This window comes from Borostomias antarcticus (assembly GCF_949987555.1).
Source record: "Borostomias antarcticus genome assembly, chromosome: 17".
In the NCBI taxonomy this organism is placed as follows: Eukaryota; Metazoa; Chordata; class Actinopteri; order Stomiiformes; family Stomiidae; genus Borostomias; species Borostomias antarcticus.
In genome coordinates this window covers 20,950,818-20,963,425 of record NC_140250.1, presented here as the reverse complement: position 1 = coordinate 20,963,425, position 12,608 = coordinate 20,950,818, and the positions used below count along the sequence as shown (strand labels likewise).

General features: G+C 46.8%; 1 protein-coding gene across 1 annotated transcript; it reads left to right on the top strand.

Annotated features, from left to right (window-relative positions):
- Window positions 1–204: 204 nt before the first annotated feature.
- On the top strand, window positions 205–12,608 carry chmp2ba (charged multivesicular body protein 2Ba). Its single transcript, XM_084451842.1, has 6 exons — window positions 205–344; window positions 4,126–4,217; window positions 6,586–6,780; window positions 8,010–8,112; window positions 10,300–10,406; window positions 10,886–12,608. The coding sequence occupies exons 1-6, from the start codon at window positions 311–313 to the stop codon at window positions 10,997–10,999; spliced, it is 645 nt and encodes a 214-aa protein (XP_084307968.1). The 5' UTR covers window positions 205–310; the 3' UTR covers window positions 11,000–12,608.

Here is a 12,608-nt window from a genome sequence, read left to right as displayed (position 1 = left end):
TGTAATGTAAATGTAATGAAGGAGATTAGTGGCCAATTATGAAGCTGACTGTTGAGTTAGGGGAGTCGCGCCCCCTAGAGGCGCCCAGGGGAACTGAGGGGGGAGAGGTCCCGCCGTGACGTCGAGGGGGAACTGAGTCAGTGCTGTCATGTGAGAGATCAGGAGAGAGTCGCTCCGACAGAGAAACAATCAGGAAACCAAAAGGTGATTGTTGGGGCTGAGCCGCGTCGAGACAGCGGGGGAAGTTATTATAGGAATTTAGTTGTAAGGTTTTTAGTTTGTATTTGATTACTTACCTCGACCGAGCGCCATGGCTTCCCTGTTCAAGAAGAAGACAGTAGATGGTGAGTTTGTTTGGTCAAGCATGTGAAAGCTCTCAACTAACTTCTCTGAATGTTCTACCTTGTCCGGTTACTAACGTTCACTGAACGATCCTGTTATACCTGCTCGGTTTCTATTTGAACACAGAAATGTATCTTTTAAAAATAACCCCACCTGTTATCGTTTCAAGAGTCTAAAAGAACCAAGATGAAATGTTAATAAAAGTTATTACAATAATAATAATTTTCATTATTTTTTAAAGCTTTTTTTTTTTCTTTACTTGCTGAAAGCAAACCAAGGTAAACTTATTCAAAACGCTGCTTGTCAGTGATGTTATTTTCTTAGCCAATCAACAGCACTAATGACATGCTGCCATGTTAATCAGTAGCCAGGTCAGTGTGTTGCATTGATAGAACAGAGGCTGTCCTTGTAGATCACCCGTCCTCTGTATAAACAGTACAACGTCATACAGTTGGACAGAAGCTATTCATATTTTTTCCATGCAGAGGGCAACCTGTCTGATCCTGACACAGTACTGTTAATTGTTTGGGTGCTTAGATTAATTTCATTTAGACATCAATGTGTTTCACTGTTTGTTCCACTTTCCCTAGCACCTCTCACAGCTGTGTGTGTGTGTGTGTGTGTGTGTGTGTGTGTGTGTGTGTGTGTGTGTGTGTGTGTGTGTGTGTGTGTGTGTGTGTGTGTTCATGTTCATAGGCGGCTTACTGATGTTCTGATAGTATCTTGAAAACGTAGATCAGTCATCACCTTAAAGATTAAGCCGTCATTGACCAGGCAGGGCCAAGTGATTTGTATTATTTAATGTAATCTTAATTTAAACATGTTTAATCTCATTGAGATTAAAAATCTATATTTCAAGAGAAACCACTGGCCAAGAAAAGCAGTAGGCCTACACAGTTCAGACAAGTTGCAACATAAGAATATAGGATCCCATTCTCCACAAATGAGAGAATTAAAATCCTCTATAACAAGCTACACCCAATCCTACACATGATCATTCTGATTAGAAGATCAACACCCAATTCTACACATGGTCATTTCTAATTTGATTAGAAGATCAAATGAACTTGAATTATCCTGCCTTTAGCTATAACAATACATTCAAATATAAAAATATATTTTGGCCTACCAAAGGTCAGATGCATTTTGGCCTTTCATAAAAGCCTACATTTATACATTCAGATATTTATTTGCAGTTTACAAGGTCAGATATACTGTAAATCACCCCTCCAACCAAATCTGCTCCATCTCATCCATATAGATGAGATTACCGAGGTTACTGTAAGATTACCTTTGCTCAATGGACATCTCAGCATCATCCTGGTGCAGTATGTCTCTCTTTCTCTCTTCCTGTCTCTCCTCTCTCTCCGGGTATGGTGTACCCGGGCTTACCCCGTGTCGGCGTGGCGTGCGGTACGGTAGTATCCTGTGGTCGGGTGTGTGGCGATGGCGTGCAGAGGGTGGGGGCGGGGGGTGAGATCCCAGATATTTGTAGGACGATAGCCCTCCCTCTCGTTCACGTTGTCGATACGTCACCCTCTACGTAGGCGCGCTTCGCTCTCACAAGTGGCCATCCTCCCCGTCTTAGAGTTTGGGGAGATGGCGAGACCAACAGCGTTGAGTGAGATCAGGGTTTTTAATGGTTTTGAGTTTTTGCGTCTTTTATTTTTGCCTGACGTCTTTCTATAAATATATTTATTTATTTAGTTAGTTTATTTCTTTAAAATCTTTGTCTTCTTTTTTTCTTCATTATCAACATTTTCCCAAATGGATTTTCACTTTGATCAGTCCTTTTTAACCTACTGCAGTCAACAGATTATAACAATATTTAAAAAGAAAAATAAGTTGTATTTCATAGAGCTCCGCCCCTCAGGACCCTGGTAACATGGCGTTGCACTGCGTTACTGTGGTTACTGTGCTTGTGTTACTTTGGTGCCGTGGCCTCAGCCGAGTTGGTCTGATATTCTATATTAGGCTCAGCAGGGGGTCATAGGTCACTGCTTGCTCCGCTTGAACCACTAGTAGCGATATTCCCCTGGGGGCGGAGCTTGATGAAACCTAACGATGGTTATGCATCGTCCAGTTCCACACGGGACTTCAGCCTTGCTGACCCTCGTTCTGTCTCGCTGAAAGTTTTGTCTTTTGGGAGCAGAATGACACGGTCACCGTCCTTATATAGGGGGCACCGGTGCTCTGATTGGCTGACAGGTGCGGTCAACTATTTTCTATTCAGTGAGCGTTGCCTAGGCAACGAGGGTGAACCACAATGCGTAACCATTGGTTTCACATAAACGTCTTTGTTTTACTTCAGGCTATAAGTCTGCAAATTGCTGCATTTTTCAACACTGTAAAATAATTTGACATTTGTCAAAGGCACCAACTTTTCTCCTGTTGTGAGGAGAAAGGACACAGAGCTGCTGGACTGTGGAGGATCTGAGGAAAGAGCCTTAGGCAAAAGCTTAGGGAGTGGGTGGTGGGATGTAATAGCTTACCGTGTGTGTGTGTGTGTGTGTGTGTGTGTGTGTGTGTGTCACTGCCATCTCTGAGCGGGGGGTTGGCTCAGTCACGGGCTGGCGACAGTCTAGGGGAGCGTGTCATCTCCACCATAGTTGGGAAGGGACACACTCCCAGCAGGGTGTGTGTGTGTGTGTGTGTGTGTGTGTGTGTGTGTGTGTGTGTGTGTGTGTGTGTGTGTGTGTGTGTGTGTGTGTGTGTGCGCGAGCGCGCATGCTCCCCCCCCATAAACCATGGTTGGGTGTGTGACCTTGGGACATACATTACAGCGACACTCTTCTATCCATATTATTCAGGTTTTATTATTGCTGTCATTCACACTTTTGTACCACATTGTTCAGGTATTTTGTTCAGTATTATAGGGTGTTGCTTATGGGCTATTTTAGGAGTGAATATCTTCTGCTGGTCAGACAGAACTGCTTCCTAGACTCACACTAGTCCAACAGGACACAATGATTCTGTGGCGTGTGATTGTGTATTTAATTCACACGCACACACACACACAGACACACACACACACACACACACACACACACACACACACACACACACACACACACACACACAGGGTAGTGTGTGTAACAGGGATGGTTTGGATTCCTGTCTCAGCCCAGTGAATGAGGCATGCATGGCTGCTATTGTCCCTGGCCGGTGTGGCTGTGGGAACCGACCTCTGCGCCCATGTCTTTTAGAGGGCCAGCTTAAAAGCTCAGGCAGACATGCGTTTAGTTCAGATGCTCCATGTGGACAGTGGGGAATGTGATCTCTCAGGTTGTGAAGCAAGTGAAGCTGTCAGATTTGTGTAAACTGGAACATTTTTGACAAATAAGTTGACAAAGTATGAATGAATATATCTTCATCCTGCTCTCTCTCCCTTCCTCTCTCTCTCTCTCTCTCTCTCTCTCTCCCTTCCTCTCTCTCTCTCCCTTCCTCTCTCTCTCCCTTCCTCTCTCTCTCCCTCTCTCTCTCTCTCTCCCTTCCTCTCTCTCGCTCTCTCCCTTCCTCTCTCTCTCTCTCTCTCTCTCTCCCTTCCTCTCTCTCTCCCTCTCTATCTCTCTCTCTCTCCCTTCCTCTCTCTCTATCTCTATCTATCTCTCTCTCTCTCTCTCCCTCTCTCTCTCTCTCTTCCTCTCTCTCTCTCTCTTCCTCTCTCTCTCTCTCTCCCCCTCTCTCTCTCTCTCTCCCTCCCTCTCTCTCTCTCTCTTTCTTCCTCTCTCTCTCTCTCTCTCTCCCTTCCTCTCTCTCTCTCTCTCTCTCTCTCTCTCTCAGATGTTATCAAGGAGCAGACGAAGGAGCTGCGTGGAACTCAAAGACAAATTACCAGAGACAGAACTGCTCTGGAGAGACAGGAGAAACAAATGGTAAAACACACACATGCATACATACACACACACACACACACACTCACACACACACACACACACACACACACACACAAACACACACACACGCACACACACACACACACACGCATACACACACACACGCACTGAGTAATACTGTACTCCTATTAGGGCTGCACGATTATGACAAAAGATAATAATTGCGATTATTAGCTTCAAAATGGTAATTGCGATTAATATTTAATATTAATTTATATAATAATCAAAATGCTCCCAAATCACGGACGTTAATCCCTTTCTTGCAACTAACTCACTGACCTCGTTTACGCTCATTTTTTCACTACTCACGGCTGCATTTTTCACTACTCACGGCTGCATTCGACCGTGTAGTCCTAGCACACTCAATTCAAAGCAAAATTATTAATCACATTAATTGTTATGTGCTGTTCAGTAGACATTTTATTAACTTAGCTTATGGGGCATAGCAACAGCAACAGTAACTAGTGGCGGGGGGGGGGGGGACTTGCCACCTGAATAGGAACGATCTACTGACTTGAGGCCATCCTCCCCCCCGCCTTGCCTACCCCTACTGTACCTCACATTACTTCCTCTTCCTGTAATGGATGTGAGGATTGGGGCAGGTAGAATAGCTGTAGGGGGAGACTGCATGCAAGCAAGCGCGCACACACACACACACACACACACACACACACACACACACAGAGGGCTGTATGAACAGCAGAATTGAGCATTTCCCCTACGTTTCCCCGTCTCTGAGAAAGATTAAAAGAGTTGTCGTCGTGCCCTCTGTTGGTTTAGGCTGAACACAGTCGGGGCTTAATTGCTTCCCCGGGGACCGCTGTCTCATTCCTCATTAACTTTTATGCTAATTAATCTAATCTTACTTTGCTGTCGCTGACATTCTCTAAGAAACTGAGATTACCCATATTAGATATGATGAAAGAAAGAGAGCCACGAGAAGAATCACTTTTACCTCTGCCTCTCCTCTCCTCTACCACTCCACTTCTCTACCAATCCTCTCCACTCTAATTATGTTCCCTTTTATTCTCTCTTCTCTCCTTTCCTCATCTCCTCTCCTCTTCTACGTACGATGGCCTGCTTCTCTGGTCTGTTGACTGGGCTGTAAAACCATCTCTCCCATCCGCCCACCAGCCCGCTATGGAGCAGGTCTATCGGTCAGGGTTAGTCTATAACAGCTGGTCTAACGCAGGTCTATCTCTCAGGGTTAGTCTATAACAGCTGGTATAAAGCAGGCCTATCTGTCATGGTTAGTCTATAACAGCTGGTCTAAAGCAGGCCTATCTCTCAGGGCTAGTCTATAACAGCTGGTCTAAAGCAGGCCTATCTCTCAGGGTTAGTCTATAACAGCTGGTATAACGCAGGCCTATCTCTCAGGGTTAGTCTATAACAGCTGGTATAAAGCAGGCCTATCTCTCAGGGTTAGTCTATAACAGCTGACATGCCTTCTACAGCATCACCATCTAGAATGTGTTCGAGTCTCCGGTGTTCTGTCAGAGAAGCTCTTTTGTCATCCTACAGTATCATCAATTTCCATCTCCCTTGTTCTGCTTAGCGGGCAAAGACAGGACTAGGCTGCGTGTGTGTGTGCGTGAGCGTGTGTGTGGCGGGGGGGGGGGGGTCTACGGTAATGTGCCTGCTTAGCAGAGTCTAAACCTGAGTTCCAGTCAGCAGAGCACTTACTGCTGAACACAGACAATGAGCTGCGCTACTAATGACACACACACGCACACACACACACACACACACACACACACACACACACACACAAACATCGATGTATTACTCCTGTAATGGTGTGCATTAATAAATGATTATGTTGACAGTGGCCTCCGCTGAACAAATAGGCCTCGGTTATGTGAAGGAAAACAGGCCAGGCTGTAGTACTGGAGAGGTGCATGCTGGGATGAGGCCTGACTAGCTCTCAGCACCCTGGAGCTACTGTACTGAGTTGGTCCCAGGGGATGCTAGAACTGTTATACGTAGCATAACACACACACACACACACAAACACACACACACTGGGGAGTATATTTTGCATGTTTACTAATGTAAAAAGGGGTTGTTTTCTCACAGGTGTCTAGACCACTGCCATCCTACTCTATTTACAGTGTGCGTACGTAAACACAGTCGCAGGCCACCGCTTGTGTTGGTTTACGATGTGTGTGTGTTTATATTGTACTTTGTACGCTAGCATTCTAGATGATGCATGGAAGTGGTTAGTAGTGCATACCTGCCAGAGCATACGGTCAACTGTTTTTCATTACAGCAATTCTAATCCTTTCTCTCTCTCTCTCTCTCTCTCTCTCTCTCTCTCTCTCTCCCTCCCTCCCTCCCCCACTTCCAGGAAATGGAGATCAAGAAGATGGCTAAGAGTGGGAACCGCGAGGCCTGTAAGATCCTGGCCAAGCAGCTGGTGCAGCTCAGGAAACAGAAGAACCGCACCTACGCCGTCAGCTCCAAGGTCACCTCCATGTCCACCCAGACCAAGGTCATGAACTCCCAGATGAAGATGGCAGGAGCCATGTCCACCACCGCCAAGGTAGGACCCCTGACCTGCGAACCCTGGCCTATGACCACGCCCACCCCCCCGACCCCTGAGTCTGTTAGAGAAATATTAGCCTTCTGTACATGTTGAAACCTCAAAGTGTTGTTCCCCAATGTAGCTGTTTTAAGCTCCCCTAACCCAGCTCAGATTGCCTTGCAGTCCCACCCATGCTAATGTTGTAGCGATTTGGTGCAAATGAGGCCAAAACCGGCCCAGTAACCTAGCGAAAACAAGATCCTCCACAATGGAGCACTTCAAAGGAATCTCTGTCTAATTAGTTAGCAGACCCCTTAATGCATGATAAAGGCTGTGTCTGCATTATTCTGCTCCTTGAACAGACAATTATCTCAATTTGCACATTTCAGCTGTTACTGGCTCCGTCGTGTCGGAAGCAGCTCAGTACAGTATGCACTGGCCCAGTTTTATGTTTTGTTGTCTGAACGTGAACTAGTTGCAGTCACTAAACACACATCAATATTTCAGTGTTTGTTATTAATGTATTCATGGGGAGTCTGTTTTGAGTTCAAAGCTGAATTCTCCCAATGTCATAGGTAATTAAACAGGATGGGGGGGTAGGGGGGGGGTTTGATTGGAGGGATGGACACATGTATGACAGGAGAGTTCAGTTGTAATTAGCACTGAATCTAATGGAGTGTGAAGAGGAAAATGTACGGATAATAAGCTCTCACTTTATAGAATTGTCTGTGTGTGTGTGTGTGTGTATAGAATTGTCTGTGTGTGTTTGTGTGTACACATGTACGTTACTCTGGGATAAAGCCCTTTGTCTTCTCACTGTCCTAGTTCCAGTCTCAGTAGAATGCAGTAGAACTCATAAAGTAGAGCTTTATATTCTTTTTTTAATAGAGGGCCTGCAGGGAGACCTCACCAGATACCGGGAAACATTTGAGTAAAAACCTGCTTCTGTAATGACATGCTAATGACCGCTAATTAGATGCAGCAAACAGGGTGTTGAGGCTGCTTTTGACTCTACAGGGAAAGTAGGCTATGCTTGTGTCCACACTCACTATACTGTATAGTGTAGGAAGTGTGTGTGTGTGTGTGTGTCTGTGTGTGTGTGTGTCTGCGTGTCTGTGTGTTGTGAGTGTGTGTGTGTGTGTGTGTATTTCAGGGTTGGGTACAAAACAGAGAAACCCCTGAACCTACTGTATATAAATGTATGTGTGTATGTGTGTGTGTGTGTGTGTGTGTGTGTGTGTACTCAGACGATGCAGGAGGTGAACAAGAAGATGGACCCTCAGAAGACTCTTCAGACCATGCAGAACTTCCAGAAGGAGAACATGAAGATGGGCATGACAGAGGAAATGAGTAAGACCTGACTAACCCTAACCCTACACCCGACAGACCCCAACTCTAACCTAGACCCGACAGACCCTAACTCTAACCTAGACCCGACAGACCCTAACTCTAACCTAGACCCGACAGACCCTAACTCTAACCTAGACCCGACAGACCCTAACTCTAACCTAGACCCCACAGACCCTAACTCTAACCTAGACCCTAACTCTAACCTAGACCCGACAGACCCTAACCTAGACCCGACAGACCCTAACTCTAACCTAGACCCGACAGACCCTAACTCTAACCTAGACCCCGACAGACCCTAACTCTAACCTAGACCCGACAGACCCTAACTCTAACCTAGACCCGACAGACCCTAACTCTAACCTAGACCCGACAGACCCTAACTCTAACCTAGACCCGACAGACCCCAACTCTAACCTAGACCCGACAGACCCTAACTCTAACCTAGACCCGACAGACCCTAACTCTAACCTAGACCCGACAGACCCTAACTCTAACCTAGACCCGACAGACCCTAACTCTAACCTAGACCCCACAGACCCTAACTCTAACCTAGACCCGACAGACCCTAACCTAGACCCGACAGACCCTAACTCTAACCTAGACCCGACAGACCCTAACTCTAACCTAGACCCGACAGACCCTAACTCTAACCTAGACCCCGACAGACCCTAACTCTAACCTAGACCCGACAGACCCTAACTCTAACCTAGACCCGACAGACCCTAACTCTAACCTAGACCCGACAGACCCTAACTCTAACCTAGACCCGACAGACCCTAACTCTAACCTAGACCTGACAGACCCTAACTCTAACCTAGACCCGACAGACCCTAACTCTAACCTAGACCCGACAGACCCTAACTCTAACCTAGACCCGACAGACCCTAACTCTAACCTAGACCCGACAGACCCCAACTCTAACCTAGACCCGACAGACCCTAACTCTAACCTAGACCCGACAGACCCTAACTCTAACCTAGACCCCACAGACCCTAACTCTAACCTAGACCCGACAGACCCTAACTCTAACCTAGACCCTAACTCTAACCTAGACCCAACAGACCCTAACTCTAAACTAGACCCGACAGACCCTAACTCTAACCTAGACCCGACAGACCCTAACTCTAACCTAGACCCGACAGACCCTAACCCTAACCTAGACCCTACAGACCCTAACTCTAACCTAGACCCTAACTCTAACCTAGACCCGACAGACCCTAACTCTAACCTAGACCCGACAGACCCTAACTCTAACCTAGACCCGACAGACCCTAACTCTAACCTAGACCCGACAGACCCTAACTCTAGCCTAGACCCTAACTCTAACCTAGACCTGACAGACCCTAACTCTAACCTAGACCCGACAGACCCTAACTCTAACCTGGACCCGACAGACCCTAACTCTAACCTAGACCCGACAGACCCTAACTCTAACCTAGACCCGACAGACCCTAACTCTAACCTAGACCCGACAGACCTTCACTCTAACCTCGACCCGACAGACCCTAACTCTAACCTAGACCCGACAGACCCTAACTCTAACCTAGACCCGACAGACCCTAACTCTAACCTAGACCCGACAGACCCTAACTCTAACCTAGACCCGACAGACCCTAACTCTAACCTAGACCCTAACTCTAACCCTAAAGCCGGATTCAGACTGGATGCAAGAGCGCTGTGAAGCGTCAATACTCAGTTGAGCAGCAGCCTGGCTGTTCACACCAGACCTGCTCCTCTGCACCTCGCGTTGTCTCGCGGCTCGTGAAGAAATAGACCAGGCGCCGATTCTAGCGCTGCGGGGAGCGAGCTGCCCACGCAGCTCTGCGACAGTGAACAGTCACGTCGGTTAACAGCGCTGAAAAGAACCTGGCTGGGCTCCATGGCGCTTTCACGTCCGGCCTGAACCCGGCGTGACCCAACACACCGGTTTGAAAGATGCAGGACAGCATGTCTTGCATCAGTCAGTTCAACGTCAGTTCAACGTCCAAACTGAAAAACCCCCCGTAGCCTACTATGTTTGTCTCATGGGGTCATTGACCTCTCAGATAACTGTTCTCTCTCTCTCTCTCTTCCTCTCTCCATCTCCTCTCTCTCTTGCTCTCTATCTGCTCTCTCTCACACTCTCTCTCTCCATTGTTCCTTCTTCCCCATCTCTCTCTCTACCTCTCTCTCTCTCTCCCTCTACAGTCAACGAAACCCTGGATGACATATTTGATGAGTCGGGCGATGAGGAGGAGTCTCAGGACATTGTCACTCAAGTGTTGGACGAGATCGGCATCGAGATCTCTGGGAAGGTGAGGAGCCTGTTCTGTCCCAGTTCGTCCCTTGTGTCCCTGCCTGTCTCCACAATGCCCAGCCTGTGTGCTTTGTGCTGGGACTGAGTGGACAGACAGACAGGCACAGCTGTTGTCTGTATTATCCCTGAGTGTCTCTGCCTTTCAGTCTGCCTGTGCTGAATGCATTTGGGGATTACTAAAGTATCTGTAGGTGTCTGTCTGTCTCAATTATGCCCCTACTGTCACCATCTGGTGGAGGTCTGGTTCCCCCTAGGGGTCAATATGTGCTATTACTACTCCATGACGCTCTGATCTCTGCTCAGAGCTCATAGCAGCTGTGTGTGTGTGTGTGTGTATGTTTATGCCTAGGGATGATATGCTATGTGTTTCTCTAATTACCTAGTAAAACAAAGTATTTGCGTGTCCTCTTAAGCATGAGGGTGTGTTGCTGTGTGTTGACGTGTTGTGATGTCGTGTTGTGATGTCGTGTGTTTCAGATGGTGAGAGCGCCAGCAGCAGGGAGGAGTCTCCCCAGCACCGCCTCCCCCAAACGAGCCACCATCTCAGACGACGAGATCGAGAGACAGCTCCGGGCCCTGGGAGTGGACTAAAACGCTCGCACACGCACACACGCACACATACACACACACACACACACACACACACTCACTCATTCTCACACCCGTGGCCAACCGTCTGTGCAGCAGCATGGCCCATATGGGCGTGAGACCAAGTGATAACATGTTAATGGGGGCCCAGAGCTGAGGGCCAGACAGGGCCCTACGGTACAGCTGCTCAGCTGTGCTCTGAACGCTCAGACCCTTGGGGGCCTCCTCCCTGGGAGGGGGTTGATCGACAAACCTGGCGGCCTCTTGATGGACATGTATTTTAATGTACATACTGTGGTTCACTCCTGGATCAGTCATATTGATGCAGTTTTACACTGTGATTGACTCTGATTGGCTAAGTGAGCTCTCTGGGATTACCTGAGATGGGTTGGTTCTCCACTGGCCCTACATACAAAAGTGCTGTGTAGAACTGTTTGAAACGGTAGAACACTGAAAAGAGGTTCCATATAGAACCCTTTTCAGGTCTTTAAGGTTCTATATAGAACCCTTTTCAGGTCTTTTAGGCCATATATAGAATACATACATAGAACCATTTTAACATCTTTTTGGGGTTATAAGCTACACCTTGTGGATCTGTTAAGAGTTCTATTTGAAACCGTAGAGGATTACTCTGTTAAAAAGGTTCTTTATAGCACTGAGTGTAGGGTTCTGTGTAAGAGTAACCCTCTGTCGATGCGTTAATGTTCTGTTTGTGTGGGGAGGGTGAGGAGATGTGATGTAATCATGATTATTCTCTATTCTCTGACATCTCTAGGTACTTCACCGTAGGCACTGGTGATGCCACTCTGATACACTGACACGGTGTGATGTTTAACTGATATGAACCCGAGGACTAGGGTAAGGGCTCCACTTCCTCTCAAGTAAACCATGTGCATGATGATAATCTAGGGTATTATTAGCTAACCGAACCGGCTAGCGAACGGCTTGCCACGCTAAAGTGGGAGTGAGTTGTATAGGTCTGGTTTGTGTGTGTGTGAATTAAGATTACTAATTCGTACTAATTTATCATTAAGATGAAGATGACATGAAGAGTCGTGGGTTTTAACTGGCTTGTCTTCTACTGAGTTGTGGATTCATGTTGAGGATCATGATGGCCGTCTCTTCATGGTTGGTCTGTGTGTTTCTTCTCTGTGACATATGAACGCTTGTCTGAGGGAAACCTAATGTCGCCCCTTTCGACTGCTGTGCAGTTAATATTTGTTTTGTGCCGCACACACACACACACACACACACACACACACACACACACACACTAGAGTCATTATGATTCTCCCAGACACCTGGATTTTTCTACCAATTCCCAGGGTGAATCTTCCCGTTTGTGATTCTGTCGGCGTCTTCCTGTGTGAATAGAGACTAAAGTGTTGAATGCATCCTAAAATGTTCTCTAATGATTTTCTGATTTTCAAATGTTACTAAGGACTGTAAACTCAAACAGTCTCTACTTGAACACGGTCTATTTAATTCCCTTTCTTCCCTTTGATTTGATTTTGGTGCAATTCTCCTTACTGGAACATTTAATGACTTTTATCTTCTTAAACATGTATGTATACTACTGTATGGACCTATGTCATTGTAACTATGTTTAGGT